The sequence below is a fragment of the Colletes gigas genome, unplaced genomic scaffold (assembly GCF_013123115.1).
Source record: "Colletes gigas isolate AHSC1104 unplaced genomic scaffold, ASM1312311v1 Colletes_gigas_Sc00008, whole genome shotgun sequence".
Lineage (NCBI taxonomy): Eukaryota > Metazoa > Arthropoda > Insecta > Hymenoptera > Colletidae > Colletes > Colletes gigas.
In genome coordinates, this window is record NW_025106637.1 from 393,424 (window position 1) to 418,348 (window position 24,925).

General features: G+C 45.9%; 1 protein-coding gene across 3 annotated transcripts in view; it reads right to left on the reverse strand.

Annotated features, from left to right (window-relative positions):
• LOC122397022 (receptor-type tyrosine-protein phosphatase kappa) overlaps nucleotides 1–20,336 on the reverse strand; it is a 45,674-nt gene extending 25,338 nt beyond the window's left edge. Inside the window, exons 1-2 of one of the 3 annotated variants that reach the window (XM_043395829.1) lie at nucleotides 19,580–20,336; nucleotides 13,413–13,680 (exon numbers count right to left, since the gene is read on the reverse strand). In XM_043395829.1, the coding sequence (XP_043251764.1) occupies nucleotides 13,413–13,677 (265 nt within the window). In that variant the 5' untranslated portion in view covers nucleotides 13,678–13,680; nucleotides 19,580–20,336. Of the gene's footprint in view, nucleotides 1–13,412; nucleotides 13,681–13,972; nucleotides 13,995–14,074; nucleotides 14,376–19,579 lie in introns of those variants that run through there. The other 2 variants (XM_043395830.1, XM_043395831.1) reach the window with 2 other exon arrangements.
• Nucleotides 20,337–24,925: the final 4,589 nt, after the last annotated feature.

Here is a 24,925-nt window from a genome sequence, read left to right on the forward strand (position 1 = left end):
GTCGTATACATCGTGATGCGACTATGTGCCTGGTCGTCGACGATCGATCGACATTGGAACTTGAAAAAGCGCCGCTCGAACGGTTTCTTTCTTTTTTTTTCTTTGCCGCTGGAGGAGACTTCAGAGCTGAGCATTCTCTCCGTCAACCCAATTGTCTTTCGTTTCCCCGGCGTAAAATGCTTGTTAAGCCGTCGCGACGGAGGGTGTCCGACTGTTTCAGAGCGTGGTTTGCACCAGGCTGGAAAGGTTGCGTGACAATTAGCGGTGTCGTAATGCTCTGTTAGAATCGGCGCCCTCCCCCGACTCGGGAAACGGATTCAGTCTACGGTAGAACGATGAGAGGAGCTGTCGCGGTGCACGGATTACCCCTAACCCTAACTCCTCGTCGATTCTTTGACCCTTGAACTTGGATGGCATACCCTAAAAGGACTCTCGATCGCCTTTGTATCCAGAGGCGAGGAATTTTCACGATCGAATCGAGTATTTTCCAAGGAAAGTTCTAAATAGCGATAACGCGAATGGTCTGTATATTCAGCGGAACCATGCAATTTTAACGAAATCGCTATTGGTCTTAGATTTGCATAACACTGGTCGTGTCATTTAGATTCATAGCTTACAAAGGACATTGGTATGCACGAGGAAAATATTCCATGAATACATTGAAATCCTCGACGTTAACTGTTCCGCGCGGTCGCGCCTTTGCATCCATCTTCGCGTTCAAGGTCAACGAACTATCAAAAATCGAGTTCTCTTTACGCCTCGGGTAACGGGTCGTTTCACGAGTAATCTCGCGCTTTGCCGGTGGATGCAAATCGAATTAGGCGCTCAAGGTCGTTTGAGTAGGTTCTCTTCATAGACTGCACCGAAATACCGACATTGTCCACGGAACAATCTCGATTACGTTTCGTAAAGACTCTCGTTAGGACAGGCAAGTTGTACGTTTCGCGGAATAAAAGGTCCCCTCCCCCTCCCGTTGATGTTGGAAATAAACTTGAAACAACTTCGAAGTCGCTGTAAAATTCATGAAAGTTCCTCCTTCCTCTGTCCTGACATTCACGGATCGGTTGTATTACTTGCATACTGATGGCGTTCGCTTGCAATCTGTCCTCGGTCGCGCAGAGAGCATTTCCTGACAGTTGAGGATTCGATTGGAACCCACCGACACCGTCCTCCCATTCTCCGACTTGTTCGATCCGCCTCTGTTCTCCTCTTTTTGCAGCGAATTTCTCGACAACGTTCGCGGAAAAAAGTTAAAAAACCCCCTGGATTTAATCTTGCTGGCATCGTTTCTACCAACCTAATTCCCATCTCGTGGTACCATATCCGCGGAATATATATATGTATATCTTAACGCGGTGTAATATAACGAGACGAATGGACCGTCTCACTTTGATCGAAATAAATGCTCGGGAAACCGAATGGACGATTTAAATTCATGAAACTTTAGGAAACTGGCTGCTCGAGCCACCTTCTTGGCAACGTTTCCGTTCCATTTGACTTTTCTCCCTTGATTTGTGCTCGCTGGATACGCGCGTTCGGAATCTTCGCTTTTTAGAAGATTCGAAGCAATCCGGCGCTACGGAGGGGGCGACAGCTTCCAATCTTATTCGAAAGGGGGAACTTTTTATAATATCCCCGAGCTTAGGAACACTGTGGAATCGACATATTTTTCGTCCTTCGTCCCGTTTAGCGTGGAACGCGCCCCGACGAAATTGCCAATCAGCTATTTCATAACCTATTTATTGGCTACGGTCATACCATGGATAGTAATCGGTAGCAAACGACTTTAAGCTCCGATAATCCTCGTCGTAGCACGGATGATCATAAAAATTTCTCATGACGATGGGTACACGTCTATTCTCGACGTTGCCCTTTTTGTAAACGTTGCAACCGATATAAATTGCTTCGCGCTTAATTAATCGCACGACACGCGCGTCAAAATGTATTTCAATCTCGCGACGAAACGTAGAATCGAGAACTAGAAACGCCCATTGTCGGAAAATGTTTTCAGCGCAACGTTACAAAACGCAAATGTTCAATCTCGATAACTCGTTCCTTTTATCGACATCATTTCTCGATTTCCCTACAGAAACTTTTCAATGTCGAATACCCGCGGAATTGCAGTTTTTGTTCGGAACGGTGCAACGCCCATAGTCTCGCCGACGAGACATTTTAATGCGACTTTTTTAACCCGGGCAAATAATTTCGATCCAGCGTCGAAAACTCCGCCGTGGCATATTTGAAATTTTCGCGAAAGCATCAGGGAATATTTAAAACACGTCGAAAGTTCTAAACATTTCCTTCTCTAAAATGGTTTCGGGAAGCCATCGAAAGTTAATTAAAACTCGGGGTCACGTCCGCGATGAGTGATAAACTTATGCTCGATTTTGGGGTAATTTATCGCGCTACGCTCGAGAAGTTCAATCGTGCTTCTTTTTTTTTAACTTGGACAATTAATTAACTCGTTCAACGTAAGCTTCTTTCCAATCAATTTAAATTACTCGATTTCTTCGCAACGACATCAAATGTTTCGATGCACAGTCGCGTTTTCTCGCAACTATCCTACTTTTCCTCGACGTTTCCCGAAGCCCTTATCTCTTGGAGTACCTTCTTCTATCTTCTCCCATTCTTCCTGCAGCCTTTTCATGCCGCAGTGAGCAGACAATACTTTCGTATGATTTCTGGCGATCGTATAAATGGCTCTCGATATTGTCACGCGCGCGACAACTCGACATTCGTTAGACGCGTTATCGCGATAACTCCAAGTTGCGGGTCAATTACGGTATTTCTCTGGTTTGCACGTTGCTCGGTCAATTACCGTTCGCTAACGATGTGTGCAATTTTGTAACCGACTTCGCAAACAGATCTCCGGAGCGGCCAAGTCTATCGATCCGTAACGATACAAGGAGTTAACCTGTGGACAGCGATTTAAAGAGCCATACGTGTCCAAAGGATGCGCATCGGTGTTCGAGAGACATCGAGGATTTAAGGATCTGCCGCGAGTTTATCGGGAAGAAACCTTTTAAGGTATCCACGGCACGTAGCTCGTTTTAGAAATCGGATAGGGGTTCCAGAATCTGCATGCAAAGCAAGAAATCCGTAACATACGTCCAATTATTAGCATATTTAATCGAGCCCCTTAGTTAACAAACCGAGCAAGTCCTTCCTACCTTTTTAATAATGGATTGCACGTGCTTAATTTCCCCTATTTTACGACTTAAGAAGAGCTCGCGTGGAAAGATGATCTCTGAAGTTTCGTCCTGTGTTTGGATATTTTCAAGACCGCCGTACGAAATGAATGTCGCGAACGGAACTGCAGGGTTTCGTCCCTGCTCGAGTAAATTCTGGAAGTTCAAAGCTGCAGCTTTATTTGAATTCCGAGCACACGTGTAAACAAGCGTGTCGCGGTTTGATAATATTCGTGCACGGCTCACCGGCACAATGAATCCGTTTCCGTGAAAGGAACAGAAATCCTCGAGTTCAACCGTGATCGCAAAGTCACAAAACCGGGTCGTGATATCCCTTTAAAGTGTCAACCTCGTTTCCTGCTCATGTATATGGATAAAGCAATTACAATTCGAAATCGCCTACGACTGAGCATTTAATAAGGCGTCTCACCAGCGATCTATTTTTTATTTAATCGTCCGTCGATTCGATCGTTGAGCTTAGCCGCTCTGCCGTTGCAAATTGAATACAGTAAAATTTCCTGTCACGCTTCTCAAACGTTAATCAGACTGATATTACCGAGTTTGTAAGTAGTCTCGTCTATTTGCCACTCGTTCGATAAGCGACCAAACCGATATCGATTCTCGAGCCAGCTCTCGCCTAAAAGAGAAAACAGTTGCAAGGGAAAGAGGCGATGTGCCCCTCCACCGGTCGATTTTCCGATTTTCCGATTTTCTTCGGCTGCCACGGAGTCGAAAGCTGAAAATTGGACGGTCGCTTGTTTCTCGAAGCCAACCGGGACATGGAGCTCTCGCGCGAACTTTTCACCTTTTTCCTGTTTTTCTTTCGACGCGCTCGCGAAATTGCCGCTGCGACCGTCGCTTTTCGGCGGTTCTTCCACGACGAAACAAACTTTCACGAAGTAGATTACTTTTCTCTCGCCCAGGGTGGACCGTTTAAACGGGAGTGGGTCGTTTCGCGACACATCGAACACCTCAAATATATTTTCAAAAATTCTTTATAAAACGCAGACAGTTTTCACCAATTTTAGAGTACCTTATACGTTTCTTTCAATACAATTTGCCCGTCTCTACCGCCTGACGATCGTTCGTTAGCTAATGCTAAAAGTATGGTTTTGATGGACGAAGTAATCAGAGTCGCGGAGAAAGAATTGGGCGTGGTTAGCCAGGGATTGGCTATTCAGAGACGCTGAAGGGATTACGAGAAAAAGTGGAGATGCATGTCAAACAGGTCAAAGAAAGGGAAATGCAATAGAGAAGTCGCGAAGAGGGATGGAAATACTTGAAAGAATTAATCTAAAAGAAACTATCGAGCTTGAGGCGTCTTCCGCTAAAAGATGATTCAAAAGTCGCAGAGAATAGAGTTCGTTTGTGTTTTGAGCGCGATTATTCCCTCGATCGATGCAGTCGTCGTTAGATCGCTCAACCCATTAATCACTCCACCGTTGAATTGTCTCGTTATATCGAAAACTTGCATCCCCATTATCGCCGGTAGCAAAGTCTCCGCGGAACAGTGCCAAGTGATCAATCACCATAGTTCGGCAACTACACGTATCGACTAGGCAAGGACGGAATGACGTTCGCCCAAACGATTCGTCCTTAGGATTGCGAGCATTCTCTGCCACGACCCTAACGTTGGATTCCATTGAAAATTTTCACCGCATACAGAGAGTATTTCTAAAGGTACGCGATAGGTCAAATTTCAGCGTTAAATCTAGGTTGAAACCGCCTCGCTACCAGTGCAACCGGAATAATTCTCAAGTCTGTTTGTAAAATGCGCGGAAATTTAGTGCACGAACCAGGTCTCTTCGATATTAGTGCAAAAATGTAAAATGTAACCCGTTCGTTATTCGAGTTAATCGACCAAGGCTTCACAATGGCGTTGCATAAAACGATAACGAAGTTTTATTTTGTACAGTTGCGTCGATGAACGCCGATCGTATATCGCGCCGCGGCAACTATACAAAAGAGCTTTTCACGAAACGAATAATTACGCGTGTTCCAATTTCCGTCTCCTAACGCACACACTCTCTTTAATTAAGCCACCGATCCCCGGTTGCATTATGTATTCCGAACGACCGCATAACTTGGTGAAAATTGCCAGTTTCGCGGCTGTCGTAACCGACACGCGTTACGCCCGAGCTTATGCAAACAGTTTTTCAAAGCGTCGCGCGCCCCTCGTGGAATATTCCGTTTTCGGTAGATCGGTCCGCCAGATTTTCCATAATTCCAAGTAACTCACTGGTGGTTCAAAGTTCCACGCGTCTTTAAAAGCAGCTCGCATCGTCTGGTGGATTATGTGGGGACTCGTTGTTGCACAGGGTTATAGAAGTTTATCCATATAAGTAGTCGTATCGTGAAAAGCCAGTTATCCTATTAGCGTGTGCACGCAATACCGTACGAGCCAGCTTATCGCGCGCGAACGACACAATCGCCTGTGTGCACCCTATGCTTTTGCTTATTTCGACGGAAACCCGGCTTAAATCTGTACTCTCTTTCCCTTTGCTTGCCCTCGTAACGAACAAACGCACGGATCAAGCGCTTCTCTGGATTTTGGTGGTTTGGACGCCAAGTGGCGTCAACCTAATTTTTCGGTTCGCGAGGCTTGCGGAATGTTCGTTCTTTAGGACAGCGATAGACGATAATTATCGAGCATCGGATTGTTTAAAACTTTCGATAATAACGTTAATAAAGATCGTGGTGAGGGCAAAGGGAGCTTGGCAATAATAACTGGACGGTTTTTGTGTAAAGGCGCGCCAGCCTTCGCGGCGCAGGTGCATCGTGTCAGCGTCGATAGTCCGACAATTTGCGGTGTATTGCCTCGCGGGAATCGCGTGCCAGAGGGAACGTCGAAAAGTTACGCACTGTTTGCGTTCCCGACGCATCCGAAGGAACGAGGAATTCCAAGTGGTGATGCACGGTGGTAGTTCGCGACTCGCGCGTCCGGCTAAATGCGAACTTGTCGTTCTGCCAAAGTAACGCCAATTACCGCATAACACCGTTGGAGTGCAGTTAGTGGGTTTTCTGTCACGGCTCGAGACCTTGCCGTCAAGAACAGAAACATTCCTTAAAGCAGTACATCTCGTGACAAAAGTATCGGAGCGGCTGGGAAGAGAACGAAAACTCTTCGACGTGGTTCAATTAACCAAAACCATTCGACGAGTCGAAGGAAACTTCGTCAAATCGAATTCAATCTACGAAAAGCATCGAACTCGCGAGCTGGCATTAATCGATCCGCGTTATGCAACAGGCAGTCGCGCAATCGAGCGGAACGTAACAACATTGCGTCGCAGTTCGTGTATTGCCTTTGCTCTGTAACGAACGAGCGAGGAACGATCGTTAATTTTCACACGGTCACGCAGAAAACACGTAATCGATGCTTTTGTCTTCGGTCGAGGCAGTCGTCGAGCTAAAACAGAGTCGAGACGATCCAACGATCGTAATGTTCGATCCGCGGGAAGTCGTTGCAGCTGTACGAGTGGAAAGTCGACTATTCTATAGGAAATGCACCGGAAATATACGATAAAAACTCCTTGCACGCGATTTTCAAAATTCCGGTTAGCGCGTCTGACCAATGCTCGACTTTTCTACTTGCTCCTGCGTTCGTAGACCATCAGCTGGTTCTTATCGATCGAATAGTGGTAGGATTGAAACACCAACCGAAATAGAAACGGCAAGGAATAATCTGAAAGATATCCTGAAACTTATCAGGCAATTTTGATCGTTGTATTTCGCATAGAGATAGAATAAAATATGTATATTCGAATTCGGTCCATAACGGGATGCAGCAGCCGCCATCGGCCATCGTGTATAGATCGAACGTGGACATCGCGGATCGGATAACCCATTAACCCATTTTTTACGCGTTCCGTAGCGCGGAAAACGAGAGACGTCCGCGAGATAACTGCGAACGAAGGAGAAGAGAAAAAGTGTCGCCAAACGACAAACAATATTTTTTGCTTGGCCCGCGAGAGGCTGGTGAACGAGATTGAATGACATCCAGCTCCCGCGCAAACGTTTGCTCTTCCTTTTATTTCGCGCCGTTTCACTCGGCCCGGCCGCCAACCCTCCCCCCACCCCCGAGGTTCACCCTTTTTTGTTCCAGGGTTTTTCCATCTCACCGTCGATGTTTCTCTCCGGCGGCCGTCCAACCCGAATCCGTTTCTGCTCTTTGCCCCTTTCTTCTTCTCGCGAACAAAAATTTACGACCGCGACTCCCCGCAGATTCCTCAGAAAAATCGCACCACCCCGCCTCGATTACAATTCGACCATCTTCTGGCCTTCTGTTCGTAACAGGAATCTGCTTCTTTGCCATAATCGAATAATCTACCGATAGAGAAGTTCGTTCGTTCGATCGACGAAGAATTCTGCGGCCCGGTTGATTTAACGCGTCTATGATTTTATGGGGGCCGAGTTTATCGTAATAGCGCGGGAGAATCGCGAGCAGAGTCGATCAAAAAGCGTTCCTGGCTCGAGTCCGCAACACATGGCGGGTAATACTTGTCAGAGAGCGATAAATCAATCCGCGGGCAAAGAAGGAACGTTAACGGTGATCGCATCCGGTTCGCCGGGTCGTAGATGAGTCAGCAGCGGGGCGTTCTCGCGGGGAATGCACCGATTTATTTCCATCGCGGCAGGAGTCGAAAGCAGTCGGTAAAGGACAACGCTCGTGGCACTGGGTTACGGGCGTATTCGTGTCAAGATCAACCGAGAAGAAGTTGATCTCGGTTCTAGAAACGACCGAGCCAGCCTCGCGACGCCGCGCCGCCGCGACGTTAAAAATAATTCACCGATCGCACGAGGCCCCGAGAACGCGTGCATTACGTCCTACGTAATCGTCGCGCGTTTACAAGCAGAAGGAATAAGGGCTCGGCCAGTGACTCGCTTTATTTTCTTGGCATAATGTTAAAACGTTCGCCGTAACGACCGTGGCGTTTAGTATTTAACAAGCTCGTAATGGAACGCTCGTTGGCGACTAAAAACTTTCATTTTTTATCGGCCACCGTGTACGCATATTTCGGCGATACTCGTGTACCAACGAATGGGACGTTTTAACGCGTCTCTCGAGTAAGGTTTATCAAGTTACGATACTTGTAATTTTAAAAGAAAAACGTTCACGACCAGCATTTTTTCCCCGATGCAATTTTGTGCTAAGCCAGGTTCCACGAACACGCGGCGTTTGATACTTGGCTGCAAATTGTAGCTACGTCGGAAGAGGAAATGCAAAATATGTCACGCGTGTGTCTTACGTCCGCGTAACCCTTCCGTGACATTACGCTCTCATGTTCGTGACGTTGACACGGAAATAAACAGCTTTCGAGGAACGTTACGTACAGAATCTACACTCGCCGCGTCCATTTGTTTCCGTGCTTCCCGATGAACGACAGGTAGCCTGAAAGCATGCCGAAATTAATATTTCGCTCGCTGCCGGACAGTCTCGTTTCCCGAGACCGCTGGTAAAATAAAAACGCGCCCGCGAATATCGTCTGAAAGGGTTCGCGACTTGTCGGTAACGAAATTGTTCGCATTTTCGAAAGGCAGCTTTAGCATCGAGCGAACCGTCGCGAATTGACCTGGAAATTACAAGAGACGCGCGCGAACCTCTTGAAACATTTGGTAGAATGCAAGATTTTCATTCGTTTCCACCGATTCGTGCAAGTTCCCCGTTTTGTCCGGGAGTTAAGAAACCCTCGTTTTGTACTTCCACCAACGCCACGACGTCGTGAAACGACGGAATGTTAAAGAAGAAAATACAGAGTGAAAAGCGTGGCTGCGGAGAAAACAAGATTCTTCCACGCCCGGAAGAAAATCGAGGAAATATTTGCAGGACGTTACGCGGGAATGTAAAAAACCTTCGTTAAAATTATATTAAACGAGAAAGGCGACGGGAATATTCCTATACGCGCATTAGCGAATCCATATTGTGTCGGAGGACAGAGTTCAGCCGTACTTACCAACATTTTCTCTCGGTTTTCTAAACCGTGAAATATTGCATTATGGAATGGAATATGTGCGCGGAGAAATTAAGGTTCGTTGGAGTTCTTCGAGCAACTCAACCTGAATTTCTCTTGTGCGCTAGCAGCTCGTGCAGTCAGGGGCGACGTTTTCTTGCCGTTTTTTTCCGTCGGTGACACGAAAATCAAGAAGGAATACGCGCGTTAAACGCTGCCGGAACTTTTCTAAAGAGCGCGCGAAAAAAAAAACGGCAGAATCGAGGAATTTTTTCCAATTATTCGCTGGTAAAACTTGTTGTAATCCACGTACACTCCCGTTCATAAGTACGAAACGTACGAGAACTAATTTCTATAGTAAATAATCAGAACACGAAGCTGAAACATTGTCCATAACTGAGATACGTATGTATTTATAGCCGGTGTCCGTGTAAGCGACTGAATGGCCGGATAATTTTAGAAAGTGCAAAATATTGATCGCGAAGAATTCGTTGATTTTTGGTGGACCGCCAAAACATACAAGCGTATCAAAATTCGAGAACGTTTATCAAGTTAAAACCCATAAAAAGTTTTTACTTGTATGCTCGACACCGTCGCTATCGAGCGCGGCCAGCGTACGAATTTATTTGTACAACGATGTAATTCTCGAAATATGTATCGAGAATTAAAACACGTTGTAATTTATGTCGTTGTTCGTACGAAAAATTCGTTTCTGCGCGAACGTGCCCCGATACAAAGAAAACAATAATTCGTAAGAAAAGGGGGAGAGGGAACCTCAAGAATAGAAGTCGAAACCCAAGTGGATTAACCCGGATGCCGACCAGACACATTCATCGTTCGTTGTTATTCAAAATAAACCTTGGTCCGGCTTAGAATCGAACCGCGATCCATTTGGAAGAATTTGCATATCCCGACGAATAAAAGAAACGTTGCTCGATTAATAATCGATTCCTGTAAATCGATTTAATCGCGTTCCCGGGAATATACGACCCCCATTCGTTAACGCGTAGACTATCGGGCCAAATTCCTGAAATTTTATTGCCTTTAACGTAGCAGTTCGAGAATTAATTTGTTTAGCACGTTTGTTCGTACCCCTTCGTTTTCTTTCTATACCGGAAAGTTAAAATTACGTAACTTTCTGCAAAAATACCGTAATAATCCATTAAGCCAGCTTCAGACAGACACGGTAGCACGCCGCGTTAACTCTAATACAGTTTTTGCATGAGAATGACGGACGTTGATGTTTATACGTGGCTCCTACGATCTCATCCCACGCGAAAGTCACTGCGAAACTAACGAGTCGATCCCGTTATGGCGTCGTTCGCGGAACCAAAACGAAAAAGGCGTGAAAAATAAATGTTTCTCCGTGCGAACAAAATCTATATAAAAGGAAGCAAGTAGCTAAATGCTATGTAGAACGAGAACCAGCAATTAAGTCGTCGAACAGGGTCGCAGGGCTGTCGAGGAAATTGTTCTCGTGGAAAAAAAGTACATGGCAGACCGAACGGAATCGCATTTGAAATCGGTTTCGCGTCCGTGACGCGCAGGAATCACGCAAAAGCAAATTTAAAAATACAAGCGGGTACAATTTTAGACCACGCACGTCACTTTCTCTGTTCTCTTTTTTTTTCCGAGCTTCCTAGATTTCGGGTCTCTGATTAAATCGAACGCAATGATAGGACGCGGGGATAAACGGAATTTTGGGACTCGGTCGAGTGGAAGAGTTAAGCGGAGATATAAGGCTCCGTGCTTTATCGCATTTCTCTTCGGTTGCTCGAAAAAGCTACGAGATTAATCAGCGTAGGGTTCGAAAGCTTTCCAGCGTACTTCTCGGCGGACGTGTTTCCGCAACGACCGATATTCCGCGTCACAAATTTCCGTGTCGATCCTCGATTTAATACTTGTCGATCGGTGAAACCGTACCGGGGACACTTTTCCCCTTCGCTGGATTACACGATAAAATCGTGAAAGATTTTTCAAAGCAACTGATCGAGAAAGCAACACTGAAAGAAAAACACATGAAAAGAAGCGGTAGATTCCGATGCTTTTATAGAATCTAATTATTTTGTTAATAATTGCGGAGTAGGGCAGGAAACGCGAAACGTCATGACATATTGAATATGTTTACGTTTCTCCAACTACGAGTTTATCGTGACACTCGACGGCCGTATTACTGTGACGCGTTTCTGACACGTCTGTTTCACCGACTCGAGTGCTTTATAATATCATATTTCATTGGACGGCGCATATGTACCGTTCAGTATGCATTACGTAGTTACCTGGTTCTTGCGCTAGACAGCTGTAAATACAAATACATTTAGCGCGCCAACTTTCTAACGAAAAGTTGGATTTGCATTCTGCTTTTACATCGTGCATTTTAATTTATACACGCATGGTACGCTTTACGTCCGAAAGTTCTTTTTTCCTTGTTGCGAGCTCTGTAATCGCTGCTCGCGTTGAACCGTGATACGCAAAATAATTCGTAAAGCATACTTTGGCAATTATTCTCGGATCAAGAAGAATAAAATTGATGATTTAAAAACCTCGTTTCGCAAGGACGAGATTAAACGATACTCATCCTGGATTCTTTCTCTCGTGTCTGTACATTTTCCGAAGATTCGAAACGGAAACCCTCGCCGAGAGGTAGAAAAATTCAACAACATCGAGGAGTAAAAACTCGGGTAAAGCTCAGAAAGTTTCTCCTTAACGGCGAAGAGTCGAACGGTGTTGAAAAAACGAACACTCTGCCATGTTGAATTCGCGTAAAAATATCGTTTAAAGAACGAACGGAGTTGTTCGGTTAACTCAAGAGAAAAATAGATTCTAAAGATAAACCAGTTACGACCGAGTTTCCCGGAACAGATTCGACATTTCCTAAAACTTGGATATTCTCTCGAAATAATGTTTCGAATGGTTCGTGTGGTACTTTCGAGAATGTGAAAAATATTTTAGTTGCTAAATAAAAGAGCCCGGTCGGATTTAGAAGCAATCTGTCCGCCGCGCAATCGCTTGTACACAGAAATCCTGGAATATTGTCGCAGGCTGCGAGTAAATTTAAGGACTCGAGATAGACTCAAATACGTCGTTTACACGGCCCGAAATAGGATAGCAGCTTGTAACAGGCATTTATTGCGAAGATCTCTGATAGTTTATGGCGTAACGTGCTGGAACAATCCGCTGGAGTATCGTGTTTTATTAAAAAATATCACCGCTTTGAAATTTTTGGCTTGCGTATGTATGTGAGCCCATTTCCACCAAATTGATTTTAGCTAAGAGAAATCGCTTGGTCTCTACTTTGAGCGCGTATTTTGCGACAGCTCGTAACGATTCAAATAGCTGGGTTACAGGTTCGAAGCTTATCCCAGAATTTTATCGTTCATTGCATTCCCATCGGAGACGTAGACATATTGCACCAAGTGACACATGAAAGACGAGAGGACTGGTCGAGCTAAAAGCATCTAAAATGCTTCGAAAAAGCCTCGGCAAAAATGCCGTGCTTGATCGAATCAAGTTACGGATCTCTTTTATCCAGCGCTGATGCTGTAACGAAGAAAAAGAGTCCTTTCAGAACTCTACAAAGGCCCCCTTTTTCCTTTCCCCGTTCCCTTTTTCCCCCGCGCAAAGTTATTCCCGGCATAACCAATCGCAATTATTAAAGCTCAAATCGTTTTGCGCGGTCTTGGGAATTTCGATAGACCGACGGGGCCACGGTGTGAAAATGGTTCGTTTCGTCGTGTAAAAGTTTTAAATAAAACCTTTTTGAAAGTAGATGCCGCGAGATGGCAATTTTTCAAAGTCCTTTCAGGCACGTCTGACCATTACCGGTTTACTCTACTTGCCTTGGTATTTCCTCGCTTTATCTTCCGATGTTTCGAAACACCAAACTAACTAGAAATAATAAATAATGACCGGACACATTAGGACGATAGTCCAAATATCGATAACGTTTAGGTCAAGTGCTCTACTTGCGACCGATCGATTAGAAGTTCTGAATGGTTAAAGATAATAAAGGGAATTTCGTTAGGGGCAATGTGTAGGAAGATCTAAAAATATCGAGTCTCGAAATCCTCTAAACTGTAGTTTGTAGTGGTTCGTTAGCAAGAATGGCAGTCGGAGGTGCTCGAACGCGACTAATCTCTCGATAATGAGCGATCGGAGGCAAAGACGTCGCGATCGAGTCGCGGAAATTGCTGTTTCGAGGCTGATTCGAGATTTCCGGTATCGAGGAATAAATAGAGAACGATTCGGTTGGGAAGCTAAGCGGACTAGGACTCACCGAACGAGATGAGGCCGCTGTTCAGCATCGACAGCTTAATCTGACTGGGAATGGAGGCGAGACTGTGCCCGGGATTAAGATGACGTTTCCGCGGCGGTTTCTCCGGCGCCCTCGGCGCGCTTCTGCTCCTGTGATGATGATGGTGCTTCCTGTGCGAGTGGGAATGAGAACCGCCAGCGGTCGAAGTGGCTCCGGTGCGATCGGAACCGACGCTGCTCAAACCGAGGACCCCGCCGCCGGTCGATTGAGTCCGCAGCGACGACATTTTCTGCAAAACGAAATGCAAACAGTCCCCGATAAGACACCGAGATCCCGGATAACAAACTAATTTTAAAACGGTTTAAATGGATTCCCGCTCTTCGAGATCCCGTTTCTCAATCAATGGGGAATCTCCAATTTATCAAATCCTCCAATTACACCGCGAGTCGGCCGCCGTTCCTAGCACAATTTCAACTGATCGAGCAAGACTCCATCTCTATCTTGCTTGTAGAAAAAATAGCGATAGGTACCGATATAATTTCATCATTTTCTAATTGGAATTCTTGGAATAATTCAATTACAATTCCGCGCAACTCTGAACGCTTTAACAGCGGCGGTCAGGCGACTCGAGCGAACAAGCAGCATCAATTGCACCAGAGTAAAGTTGGAATACATTATTTTACCGTATAGTTATAAGCGGAGGTGTACCAGGAACTACGCCGGGGAATTACGCGTCGAACGCGACGCGGACCGAATAAAGTCTACAAATAGTAGCGATGAATTCGTTCGAGCCAACGACACTTCCTGCGCGCCGTGTGCCGGCCTCGTAAATCTCGGGTAAAAAGTAAACTTCTGGCGAGTACGCGTTTCTGGAATGAACGTTCCGTTGTGCTCGGTAATAAGTCGGCGACACGCGTCGTCGATCGTGAAATCGAAAAGTTTCGCGCTCGATTTCCGGGGATCCTAGAGCTTCTCTAACGTTTCTTTACCGACTGCACGCGAATCGCCAGAGAATAGAGACAACAGCTTCGGCCAGTTGGCAAACGGAAGACAAGAGGCTTTTGACGCGTGCGTCGTACGGTTCTTTCGACGACTATTAAGGTTTTATAGCTCGAATCGAGCTCGAAGAGACGGAAACGAAGACGCGAGCGCAAGCTGCCTCTTGGCGCTTTTGTAAACGACGATTTTTGGCTAATTTATAATCCGGCGAGGCGAGACGGGCCATGCAAGCTCAAAAATGTTGTCTCGTTATTAAATTTTGCTTCGCGATCGACGCGATGGCCGATGATAGAAAAATTGCAGTCGGATGTTTCGCGGTAAACCGAAAGATGCATTATGTGGCATGCGGTGTATATTTAGCACGCTAATACAGTCTTTCCTGTAGTTCGTCGAATCTAACAGTCACCAAGAATACCGCTAGAATTATGTAACGCGATGAGTCAATGCGCGCTAAGAATCGTGACAATGTTTTCCTTTAGTTTGGTGTACAGCATCCACCAAGACGATGAAATTTTTTAGCTTATCGGTAATACATAGTACATAGAATATCCCCACGAGCTCCATTGTACCAAGAGGTTTAGAGCCACCGATTTAGACAATAATTCTCGTCTCTGTAACGATACCAAGTCGAGCGCGTAAGTAGAAACAGACACCGCTCCGTATATGATCAGACCAGCCGGGTTTCACGCGCGTACCTAATCCACTCTAAAATATGATGTTCAGTGCCGCGGAAAAGATGGTTGCGTCAAGCCGTTGGTAAATGTTCGATGTTGGGAAATTTATTTCAGGAGAACGGGACGATAACGAGCGAAGATCGACGGTGTGGCTTTGTCGAAAATTCGTCGGCTTCGCGGCGAGCCTAAGATCTCAAGGTTTCCGGGTCGAGAGCTGCGCGCGCGGTTATTTTTAAATGTTTTGTAAGTCGTGTTCGGGCTTCGACGCTGTCGAAGGTCGGTTATTGACCATTCTCGACCTTTAAATTCCTATTCGAGATTTTTAAATTCCGGATCGACACGAGCACTGTTCTTTTCCGAGATGAATTTTCGAAAATGCACTCGATCGTTGTATATTTCGAAAAGCTTCGATGTTATAACGTGGGAACGAATAGGATTCCAATGACCCGGAGATCAAAGCGCCTCTGTACACTTTTCTCTTCGTTTCGTTCCACCGTGAAACCCTGATAATCTTACGAACTTTTACGGACGCTAAACAGCACTTAAATATTTGAGTTCCATACTTTTTAACTGTGCAGCCCACGGTAGTAATGAAATTCCAATGTTAACTTTAAACCGGCGTCTTTGGAGCGTACCTTTTAATATCAGCATAAAGAAAGATGCAAGACGCAACGTTCGTTACGTTCTAAACTTCGTAATCTGCAAGCTTGGCAACCTTGACTTTTAACAATACTATCGAATATGCGAACAAACCTAGAAAAATTTAATAACGCGTACCATCTTTATTTCATTTGCAAAACAAAGCCTCGAGGCTTCGAAAACGATTAGAGGGACGTATAATTTTCGTCGGATACTTGGGTTACTGATTTTTAATTAAGACTTAATCCGAACGCTTCTTAATTAAGCGCCAAAGGGTAAGCGGCAGGGTTTTTTGCGGTTGTTGCGCGATAATTAAGTTCTAAACGGATTAAAATTGTCCACCGATATTGAAAAAGTATCGATTCTTCGAGCAGTTTGTAAAGGATATGATTTTCGGCGCGTGATTCCAAGAAATTAACCGACTCTCGTGTCTCGAGACCGCGCAATCAATTCAGGGGAAATCGCGACCCGCTAATTAATAAAACGGATTGCTTTAGTCGCCGCAGGAAGCACGCACGTAGCCTGGGAATTTATCATGGAACAATAACCCGCGTAAACGTTTAAGCCACAGAGTTACGGTGTTCTCGGCTAGGTCGGTCTTAATACGCGTCGTCGTTGAATAGCCCTGGATTTACACTCTCGTATAACTGCACTGTGCGAGTATATAATCGAACAGACGCGATGGCTTACAGTGAATGGATCCAGGACTGGACTCTGCTAATCTACAGCTCATCGACGACGATCGTCTACGGTGAAGCGTAATTCCCACGAGCCGTGTTCAAAATGCAATCGATTTTTTTTATCGTCGCGCGTAGAATATTTTCAAATAGAGCGTCGAATCTTGGTAAAAGGATCTCGTTACCGCGGAAGAAATACCTCGGTTGTAAAGCAAGAGAATGAAGACCTCTTGACACTATTTTTTAAGAGGCCGTTAAGTCCGTTAGTGCAGACAATAAGAACAGAGCGGGCGTAAAAGAGAAACCGCCGCTAGCACGTCGGTCGGCGATAATCGTTGGACTTGGAACGAAAAAGCGAGAAAGAGAAAACCCGTACAATTGCTATGGCGGAATCACTGTGCTCGTAAACACGACTCCGGCGCCCGCTGATGAATTCGTACGATTCGTAATTTTTTCCCGAATCGGATTTTCCGCCCCAAAGAGACGGGATTTAAGTCCTCGTGCAATCACCACCGGCGTCGTAACAACAAAACTTACGACGGGGGTGGGATTCCATCGAGAGAATCAGAAACAGTTACGTTTCCTTTCTCTCGCGATTTATTTTCCAGCAAAGCAACTGAATTTGCCGCATATTTTTTTTTATATCTCTCGTGGACGTTGTCAGTCGCGTAGATAATTGATATCGCGTTCGTAACGATCTCGAATCAAGTTGTCGATGGGTGGATTTACAGGTGACCGTAGGTAAATCGATATTTTCGCCATTAATTGTGATAGTCTCGCAATAACACGTATCGCGTTCATTGGTTATCGGTACACGAGATGCCCGCAATAACGATCGTGCAAGCGTATAGATAACTTAACTGTTAGCAAAACGATACGAAACGACGTATGAAAAGAGGGGACGATAAATTCTCGAATTGAGATTAAAACGAAAGAAATTGTATTAAAATAAAATCGAAACGAATCCGGTACGGAGTAGCATTCCTTATCGATGAACACAATTTTTTACGATGATCTATAGCCCCTTGGAAAAAAAATCGGGAAGCATCTAACGGTCTCTCGCCCCAATATTTCTACTCGTATATTCGCCTCGTATCCCGACTCACCCATTGAACACCGAGGGCTGATACGAGTAAATAAATTGGTAAATTTATGAGAGTAAATTTCCTCTTTCGCTGGTAAACATATCTATATATTATCCAACATCTACCGACAAAGCGCCACGGGAACTTGTTCTCGAAACAAACATTGATCGATTCTCAGAAACATTGGATTTTTAACGTGTTCTCCGTTTATTTCTAGTTTGTCGAAAATCTACTCCGAACCATGCCATCTCTTTCGCGATTTAAAGCGTATCATTTTTCTTGACAATGTAGAGGGAAGAATTTCGCATGCAACGTTATAACGAGGATGGTTACGATACTTGAGGCATTCCATATCGTTCGAATTATAATTTGACACGGAAAAGGAGAGAATGGGACGGAGTAGTCATCGAAATGCACGCGAAACCGTAATGATGCATTTTTTCGCATGAGACGTCACATCGCTAATTGGACGGTTTCTTCAATACTCGACTATGTGATATCGATGTTCGATACGTGACTGCAAATTCCTCTGCAGGCACGAATATCGTAGGGAAGAATTTCACGAAGAATGCCATAGCAGTAATAATAGTACACGCGTACAATATGCACTCGATTTTATCGCCAATAAACCCGCCTATCGACAAAATTCCGTTTTACAATTTCTATTTACTCGTTCTCAAGAAATTATCCACGCCCGTTGTATAATTTGCCTATCGACGCAAGTGTTTTCCTTTATCCGTTTCTATCGAATGGTGGTTGGAAGTTTCATCCGATTCGAGTGATTTGCGTTCGTTGTTGGTGTAACGTTTCTATAAGCACAACGGCGGATTAATAATATTGTAATGAACCGATGACCGTAACACACCATCTGCAAACATGTGTTCGCGCGTGTAATGCTCGTTACATATACATGTACATGTATGCATGCATTGTGCGTACCGCTTACTGTATCAACATATGGTGTAACAAGCACATACGTGCATACAGTATGATACAACAATTCGGGATCTACGGTGCACGACCTGACACATGGTGTACGATCAAAGATAATTCCATTTCACGTAGGGATTTAAGTAGAATACGTACTGCTCGTTTCAAGTACGAAACTAACGCCAATGATCGTAGAGATCGTTTTTCTTTTTCCAACGATATACGAGGGGGCAGCCATTACTCGTTTCGTTCAATAGTTGTCGATCCTACGTCACGTTTGGTTTCTTAATCGAAGATCACGGACGCATTGGCAGGTATTATCGATACAAAAATACACGTTTTATTTTAGAATAGCGCGTCCTATACTGTAACCCTAAACTACGGTAAATGGAATTAGATCAAGGGTTTGGGGGGGAAGAATATTTCCAACTCGTAACCCATAGAGATCTAAAAAGACACGTAGATCGCGATGTTTACGGATCTATTCTCCGTCGTAAGAAAGATGTCCTGGTAAACGTTCGTTGGCAGAGCTTGGAGGTATTGCGTTGCTTCCGGTCGATTTCTAATTGTATCGCGTGCATTGTCTACGCGTTGCTGCAATTCCTGCAGAATTTGAACCGCGAGATGGTCATCGGAGCTTGTTGATGCGGTTTCTTGGCATTCGTTCCGATGGCTGCTACGTCTGCTTGAAACTTGCTAAAGTTAAAGCGTCGAGGTAGCCGCGACTCGATAGACAAAAGGTTTTTTGATGATTTTTTAAATATTCTATAGATTATTTTGATATTATTATCGTTGGGGGGAGGGGCGATGGCCAAAGAAAATACGAGTTGGCCAAGTTTCCAAACGATTGCGCGTTATTTGGATTCGTGGGCATCTAGTGCCAGCGCACCAGTTCCACGTGTATGTGCAACGCGTCGCATAAATCCGGCGCTTCCGCGAGGATAGGTATTTACGCACGCGGATTCGAATACCGGTGATGCATGCGCGTCCTCGTACACCGAGAACGGCGCGGCGCGCAACCATAAGTGCCAAAACTCGAACGCGAAAGTATTCCCGACGCTCGCGTTTCGAACGTTCGATCGATGAGAGCTGAGTGTTTTGTTCTTTGGAAAGTTCGGAACGTTAAAAAGACGAGTTTCGGCGCGAAATCTCGTGGATGTATAGGGTGGTGGATGGGAACGTACCTCGAAGAAGTGCCCCGCGAGAAGAAGGAACACCTCGACCGGGAAAAACAGCTCCTCTCCGGTGCGCTTCTCGCGAAGCGACGAACGTGCACGCGTCAACAAACGGGCAATTGACGCCTGGCGATATCCAGGTCGCGTCGAGGGTCGATCGATCGAAATCGGGGATAAACAGAGATCCCTCCGTCGGTCCTTCGGGCAGGCAATCGGGCACACCGTCCGGCACGCGACGAAATAACAAACCGTGTCCCGTTTTGTGTAACCAGCGGTCAGCTTCCGGTTCCAACTTCACGGCTGCGTGCCGGTGTCATCGATCCGCCCGTAAATCTCGCTCGATTTCGTTCGATCCCTGTCACACGGCGTTTACCCCTTTCTACGCGGTAACCGCACGGCGGTGCATCGGTACGCGTTCTTCTCGCTCTCTATATCTCAATATAAATAAACATACGCGCGAGGGTGTGTGTGCAACGCGACCGTTAAGAAGGAAAACTGGGTATCGCGAGGCGGCGAGGCGAGGCGGGTGTCTCTGTACGTCCCGAAGGAAAGCCTGAAAATTCACCCCAGTCACGTTTATTTCACAAGCTTTCCACACACACGCGCGCGGTCACCCACCCACGTTTAAACCACGACGACGACGACCATGACGGTGACGAGTTAACGAGGACTACGGGGAGGACGTCGACGTCGACGAGCGCGAGGTCGGTGAAAGACTGGACGACACGCGACGCGACGGACGAGTCACCGTCGACGATCGGTCGAGTCGGTCTGACCGGTCTGACGAGAGGATCCTAGGACCGTCAGGCTGCCCGCGTGGGGGTGGGGCTGGGTGGTCGGGGGGCCGTGGGGGTGGGGGAGTGAAAATCCTTGGGGTGGGGAGGACGCGAGAGAGAGCGACGTTAGGCGGCGGCACGTCGTCGGCGCGACGGGAAAGGGGAGCTTCGCCGCGGGTGGAAGAGGGACGGACGGCGTCGGCGTCGGCGTTGGCGTCGACGTCGGCGTCGCTTCTTCGCCGAGGGCGTGGTCCTGCTCGGTCTTCGGCCGCTCTCCTCGCGAGTCTTCAGCCAGAGATCGGAGTAGCCGATACTACCTAACGTCTCGTGATCATTTCGATTTTTCCAAATCAATTTATCGATACGCTACGGGATTACGGATTACTTTGGTTCGCGGTTTCATACACTTTTTCCCTCCCCGCCGTTTCCCCGTTTCCACCGAGGAATTATCGTCGCTTTCGTTGGTCTTACTCTACTTTAACAAGTAGAATTACCGACCGCCACGCCTGTTTTACATCTCTACAGATAGGTTTGATATTTCTTCTTTAGTGAGGAAAGAATATTCGATAGTTTGCTACTTGTCGTTGTATAGTGTTCTTGGAATCGTTGACATTATTTTAGGTATCCCCAGGCGTGTTTGTACAGAGTTGTTAAGAGTTGTATTTATATACGTGATACTATTAAGTTTCGATTCGATCGTTTCTAAACTGTAAGTCGAAGAATGGTGTGAAACAAACGTTTTCCCCGGATATCCCTACGAGAGTACGCTATTTTTAAGCTCCTGACATGAAACTTGTTTCGCGGTCAGCACGTCTTTGAAAGAAAAGCAGTAATCGCGTTACGTCGAGGCCTCGAGATAAAAAGGAAATGCCGATGATACTCCAAGGTCCTCGTCTATTGGAATTGTTGCCACTTTCCTTCGGAAAATCCCTACTGATGGAGATCGAGTAATATTACTTGCACCGCATTACCGACTCCGGTGTCTTCTACGTAGAAAACTTAAACGGAACGTCTCCGAAATTAAATTCCAATCGCTCTCGAAAGAAAATTCGCCTCTGCGCTTCCGCTTGGTATTCTTCCTCGAGAGATCGACAGCAAGTTTTAAGAGCGAATGGTTAAGTTCGATAAAACATAAACTATTACCAAGTCGATAAATTTAATGGGTTGCTGCATTTCCGATAATTTAAATAACCGGATCAATTTTCTACTCGACTCCGATCTACGTATTTACAAACATTTGCTCGGTGTGCGATGCTATGCGGTTGCTAACCCTCGGATTTCCCAGACGGCCCAAAACAACCTGTGCCAAATACAGTTTAACACCGCTTGCATTCCAATGGGCAAGGGGCTCTCGAAATATTCCACGTTTCTCGCGAAACTGCATTTTATTTCACGGTTCGTCCCAACTAAATTTCGCCACCCCTAACAAAATCGATACTAAACAAATATTTCCACAACGAAACGCTCCTCTCCTTAAAGTTCCTTTTCTCCGGGACTGAGTGCAATCGCGAGCAGAACAACCCCGTTGATTTAATAAACATAATACATATATTGAAACTAGATAAATATAAATGACAATTTACAAGCGAAGGATCAAACGTTATCTTGTAGGATAGCTAAAGTATAAGTTTGTCTAATCGTTGGGTAGTCTCTATTAATTCGAATTAAAAGTTCCTAAGCCGATATGGGAGCCAAAGGTCATTCTTGGATGAGTGAAATTTACGAAACAGTCGAGAAAGAAGGACACGCGACAGGTCCCGAAAAGCCAGACAGACCTGACCCAATTGGACGGTCTCGAACGTGGGGAGCGTTGTAATAAAACGGTTAGGTGACATGCCTGACGATCCGCGTCGGGCAAGGTTAAGCCAAAGATGCCAGACGGAGCCCCGAGTGCACCGGGGACACCTCATTCCCCTTGATCACCAGAGGTGCCAGAAAAGCATCGACGGTGCCCTACTCACACATGCCAGATCACTCATACGTGAGCTCGTGGAGTTTCGGAAAGCCGACAAAGGCAAACCGACGCATGTCCTCTTCCTCGATTCTCCGAAGCTGTCCGAAATAATTTCGAACCGCCTCGTTGGGAGTCGAGAGAGCAAGGCTCGCATTAGCCTTCTCGCTCTTGAACAACTAAAATTCGACCTCGCGTCAACGTCAAACGATTCCAAGTCTCGACTGTCCAGATATCTTTTACTTTCCGACCTATGTAGGCGCGCATAAGCAAGGTTCTATAAGGAAACAAAATTTTCTGAAATTTTTTTTACGGAAATAGACGTCTTAAGACCCCCTGATCATATTATAACTATTGGAAAGACAGAAATTGTTTTTATTACTCCTATGGATGAGCGACCATATGTATATCATTTCAGATATCACTTCTGATATATCTGGCAACGTGTAAGCATTACTACTGGCTACTGCCAGTCTCTCAAAGTCTCTGCTGGGCTTCTGCTGGTCTCTGCTAACCTCTGCCAGCATATGTGAGCTTCTACCTGCCTCTGCTGGCCTCTGCTGACCGCTGCTGACCATCTCTGATACTTCTAACAACGTATAACGATTACTACGGGCTACTATCAACGTCTGCCGGCCTCTACAGGCTTCTGCTGGCCTCTGCTGACCACCGCTTATATTTCTGACAACGTATAACGATTACTACTGACTGCTGCCTGCCTCTGCTGGCCTTTGCTGACCACCACTTATGTTTCCGACTACGTATAACGATTACTACTTGTTACTGCTTGCCTCTGCTGGTCTCTGCTTGCCTCTACATGTCCCTACATGCCTCTACACACCTCTGCTTGCCTCTGCATCCCTCTGCTGACCACCGCTGACCACCTCTGATACTTTCGACAACGTACAACGATTACTACTTGTTACTGCTTGCCCCTGCTGGTCTCTGCTTGCCTCTACATCCCTCTGCATCCCTCTACACACCTCTGCTTGCCTCTGCATCTCTCTGCTGACCACCGCTGACCACCTCTGATGCTTCCGACAACGTACAACGATTACTACTTGTCACTGCTTGCCCCTGCTGGTCTCTGCTTGCCTCTACATGTCTCTACATGCCTCTACACACCTCTGCTTGCCTCTGCATCTCTCTGCTGACCACCGCTGACCACCTCTGATGCTTCCGACAACGTACAACGATTACTACTTGTTCCTGCTTGCCCCTGTTGGTCTCTGCTTGCCTCTACATCCCTCTACATGCCTCTACACACCTCTGCTTGCCTCTGCATCTCTCTGCTGACCACCGCTGACCACCTCTGATACTTCCGACAACGTACAACGATTACTACTTGTTACTGCTTGCCCCTGCTGGTCTCTGCTTCCCTCTACATCCCTCTACATCCCTCTACACACCTCTGCTTGCCTCTGCATCTCTCTGCTGACCACCGCTGACCACCTCTGATACTTCCGACAACGTACAACGATTACTACTTGTTACTGCTTGCCCCTGCTGGTCTCTGCTTCCCTCTACACACCTCTGCTTGCCTCTGCATCTCTCTGCTGACCACCGCTGACCACCCTTGACCCCCCCTGGTCTTTGTTAATAACTTCTGATACGATGTATATGTATTAAAGTCTTTATAATGTAAATCTAAGATAATAAATGATATAATTTCAAAGAATTCTATGTGTTCTGATCATTTTTTCCTTTCTTTTCCTCTCGAAATCATTCCCATAGTTATAAGATACGTGCCACCTCTTCCCATATGTCCCCCTGATATCCTCCCGATGTCCTCGTCATTTCCTAGAAGTTTTGCTGGCAAAATCGAGAATTCATTTTTCGTCGAAAAGTCCTGAAACAATTTTGAAGTCCTGAAACAGTTGGAAAGTCCTGAAACAGCGAAAAACCCTGAAACAACGAAATTTCGAAACAGTTGGAAAGTCCTGAAACAGCTGAAAAGTCCTGAAACCGCTGGAAAAGCCTGAAACAGCGAAAAAGCCCTGAAACAACGAAATTTCGAAACAGTTGGAAATCCCTGAAACAGCTGGAAAGTCCTGAAACCGCTGGAAAAGCCTGAAACAGCGAAAAAGCCCTGAAACAACGAAAATTCGAAACAGTTGGAAAGTCCTGAAACAGCTGGGAAGTCCTGGAATTTCTTGGAAACGCTGAATTTTTAGCAAAGTTCTGAGTTTTAAGAGTTCCTGGTGGGTTCAGGGAAACCAAGGAGTTTCAGGGAGTCTTATAACTAAGGGAAGAGGAAAAGAAAGGTAAAAGTGATGAGAAGACATAGAATTCTTTGAAGTTATTTCATTTATTGTCATAGATTTACATTATACAAAGTTTTAATACATATACATCATGTTAGAAGTTGATAACAAGGGTCAGCAGTGGTCAGCAAGGGTCTGCAGGGGTCAGGGAGGGTTAGCAGGGGTCAGCAGGGGGCAGTAGAGGCCTGCAGAGGGATGCAGAGGCAAGCAGAGACCAGCAGGAGCACGTAGTATTCGTTGTACGTTGTTGAAAGCATCAGTGGTGGTCAGCAGGGGTCAGCAGAAGGGTCAGCAAGGGTCAGGGGGTCGGGGAGGTCAGCAGGGGGCAGTAGAGGTTTGCAGAGGGATGCAGAGGCAAGCAGAG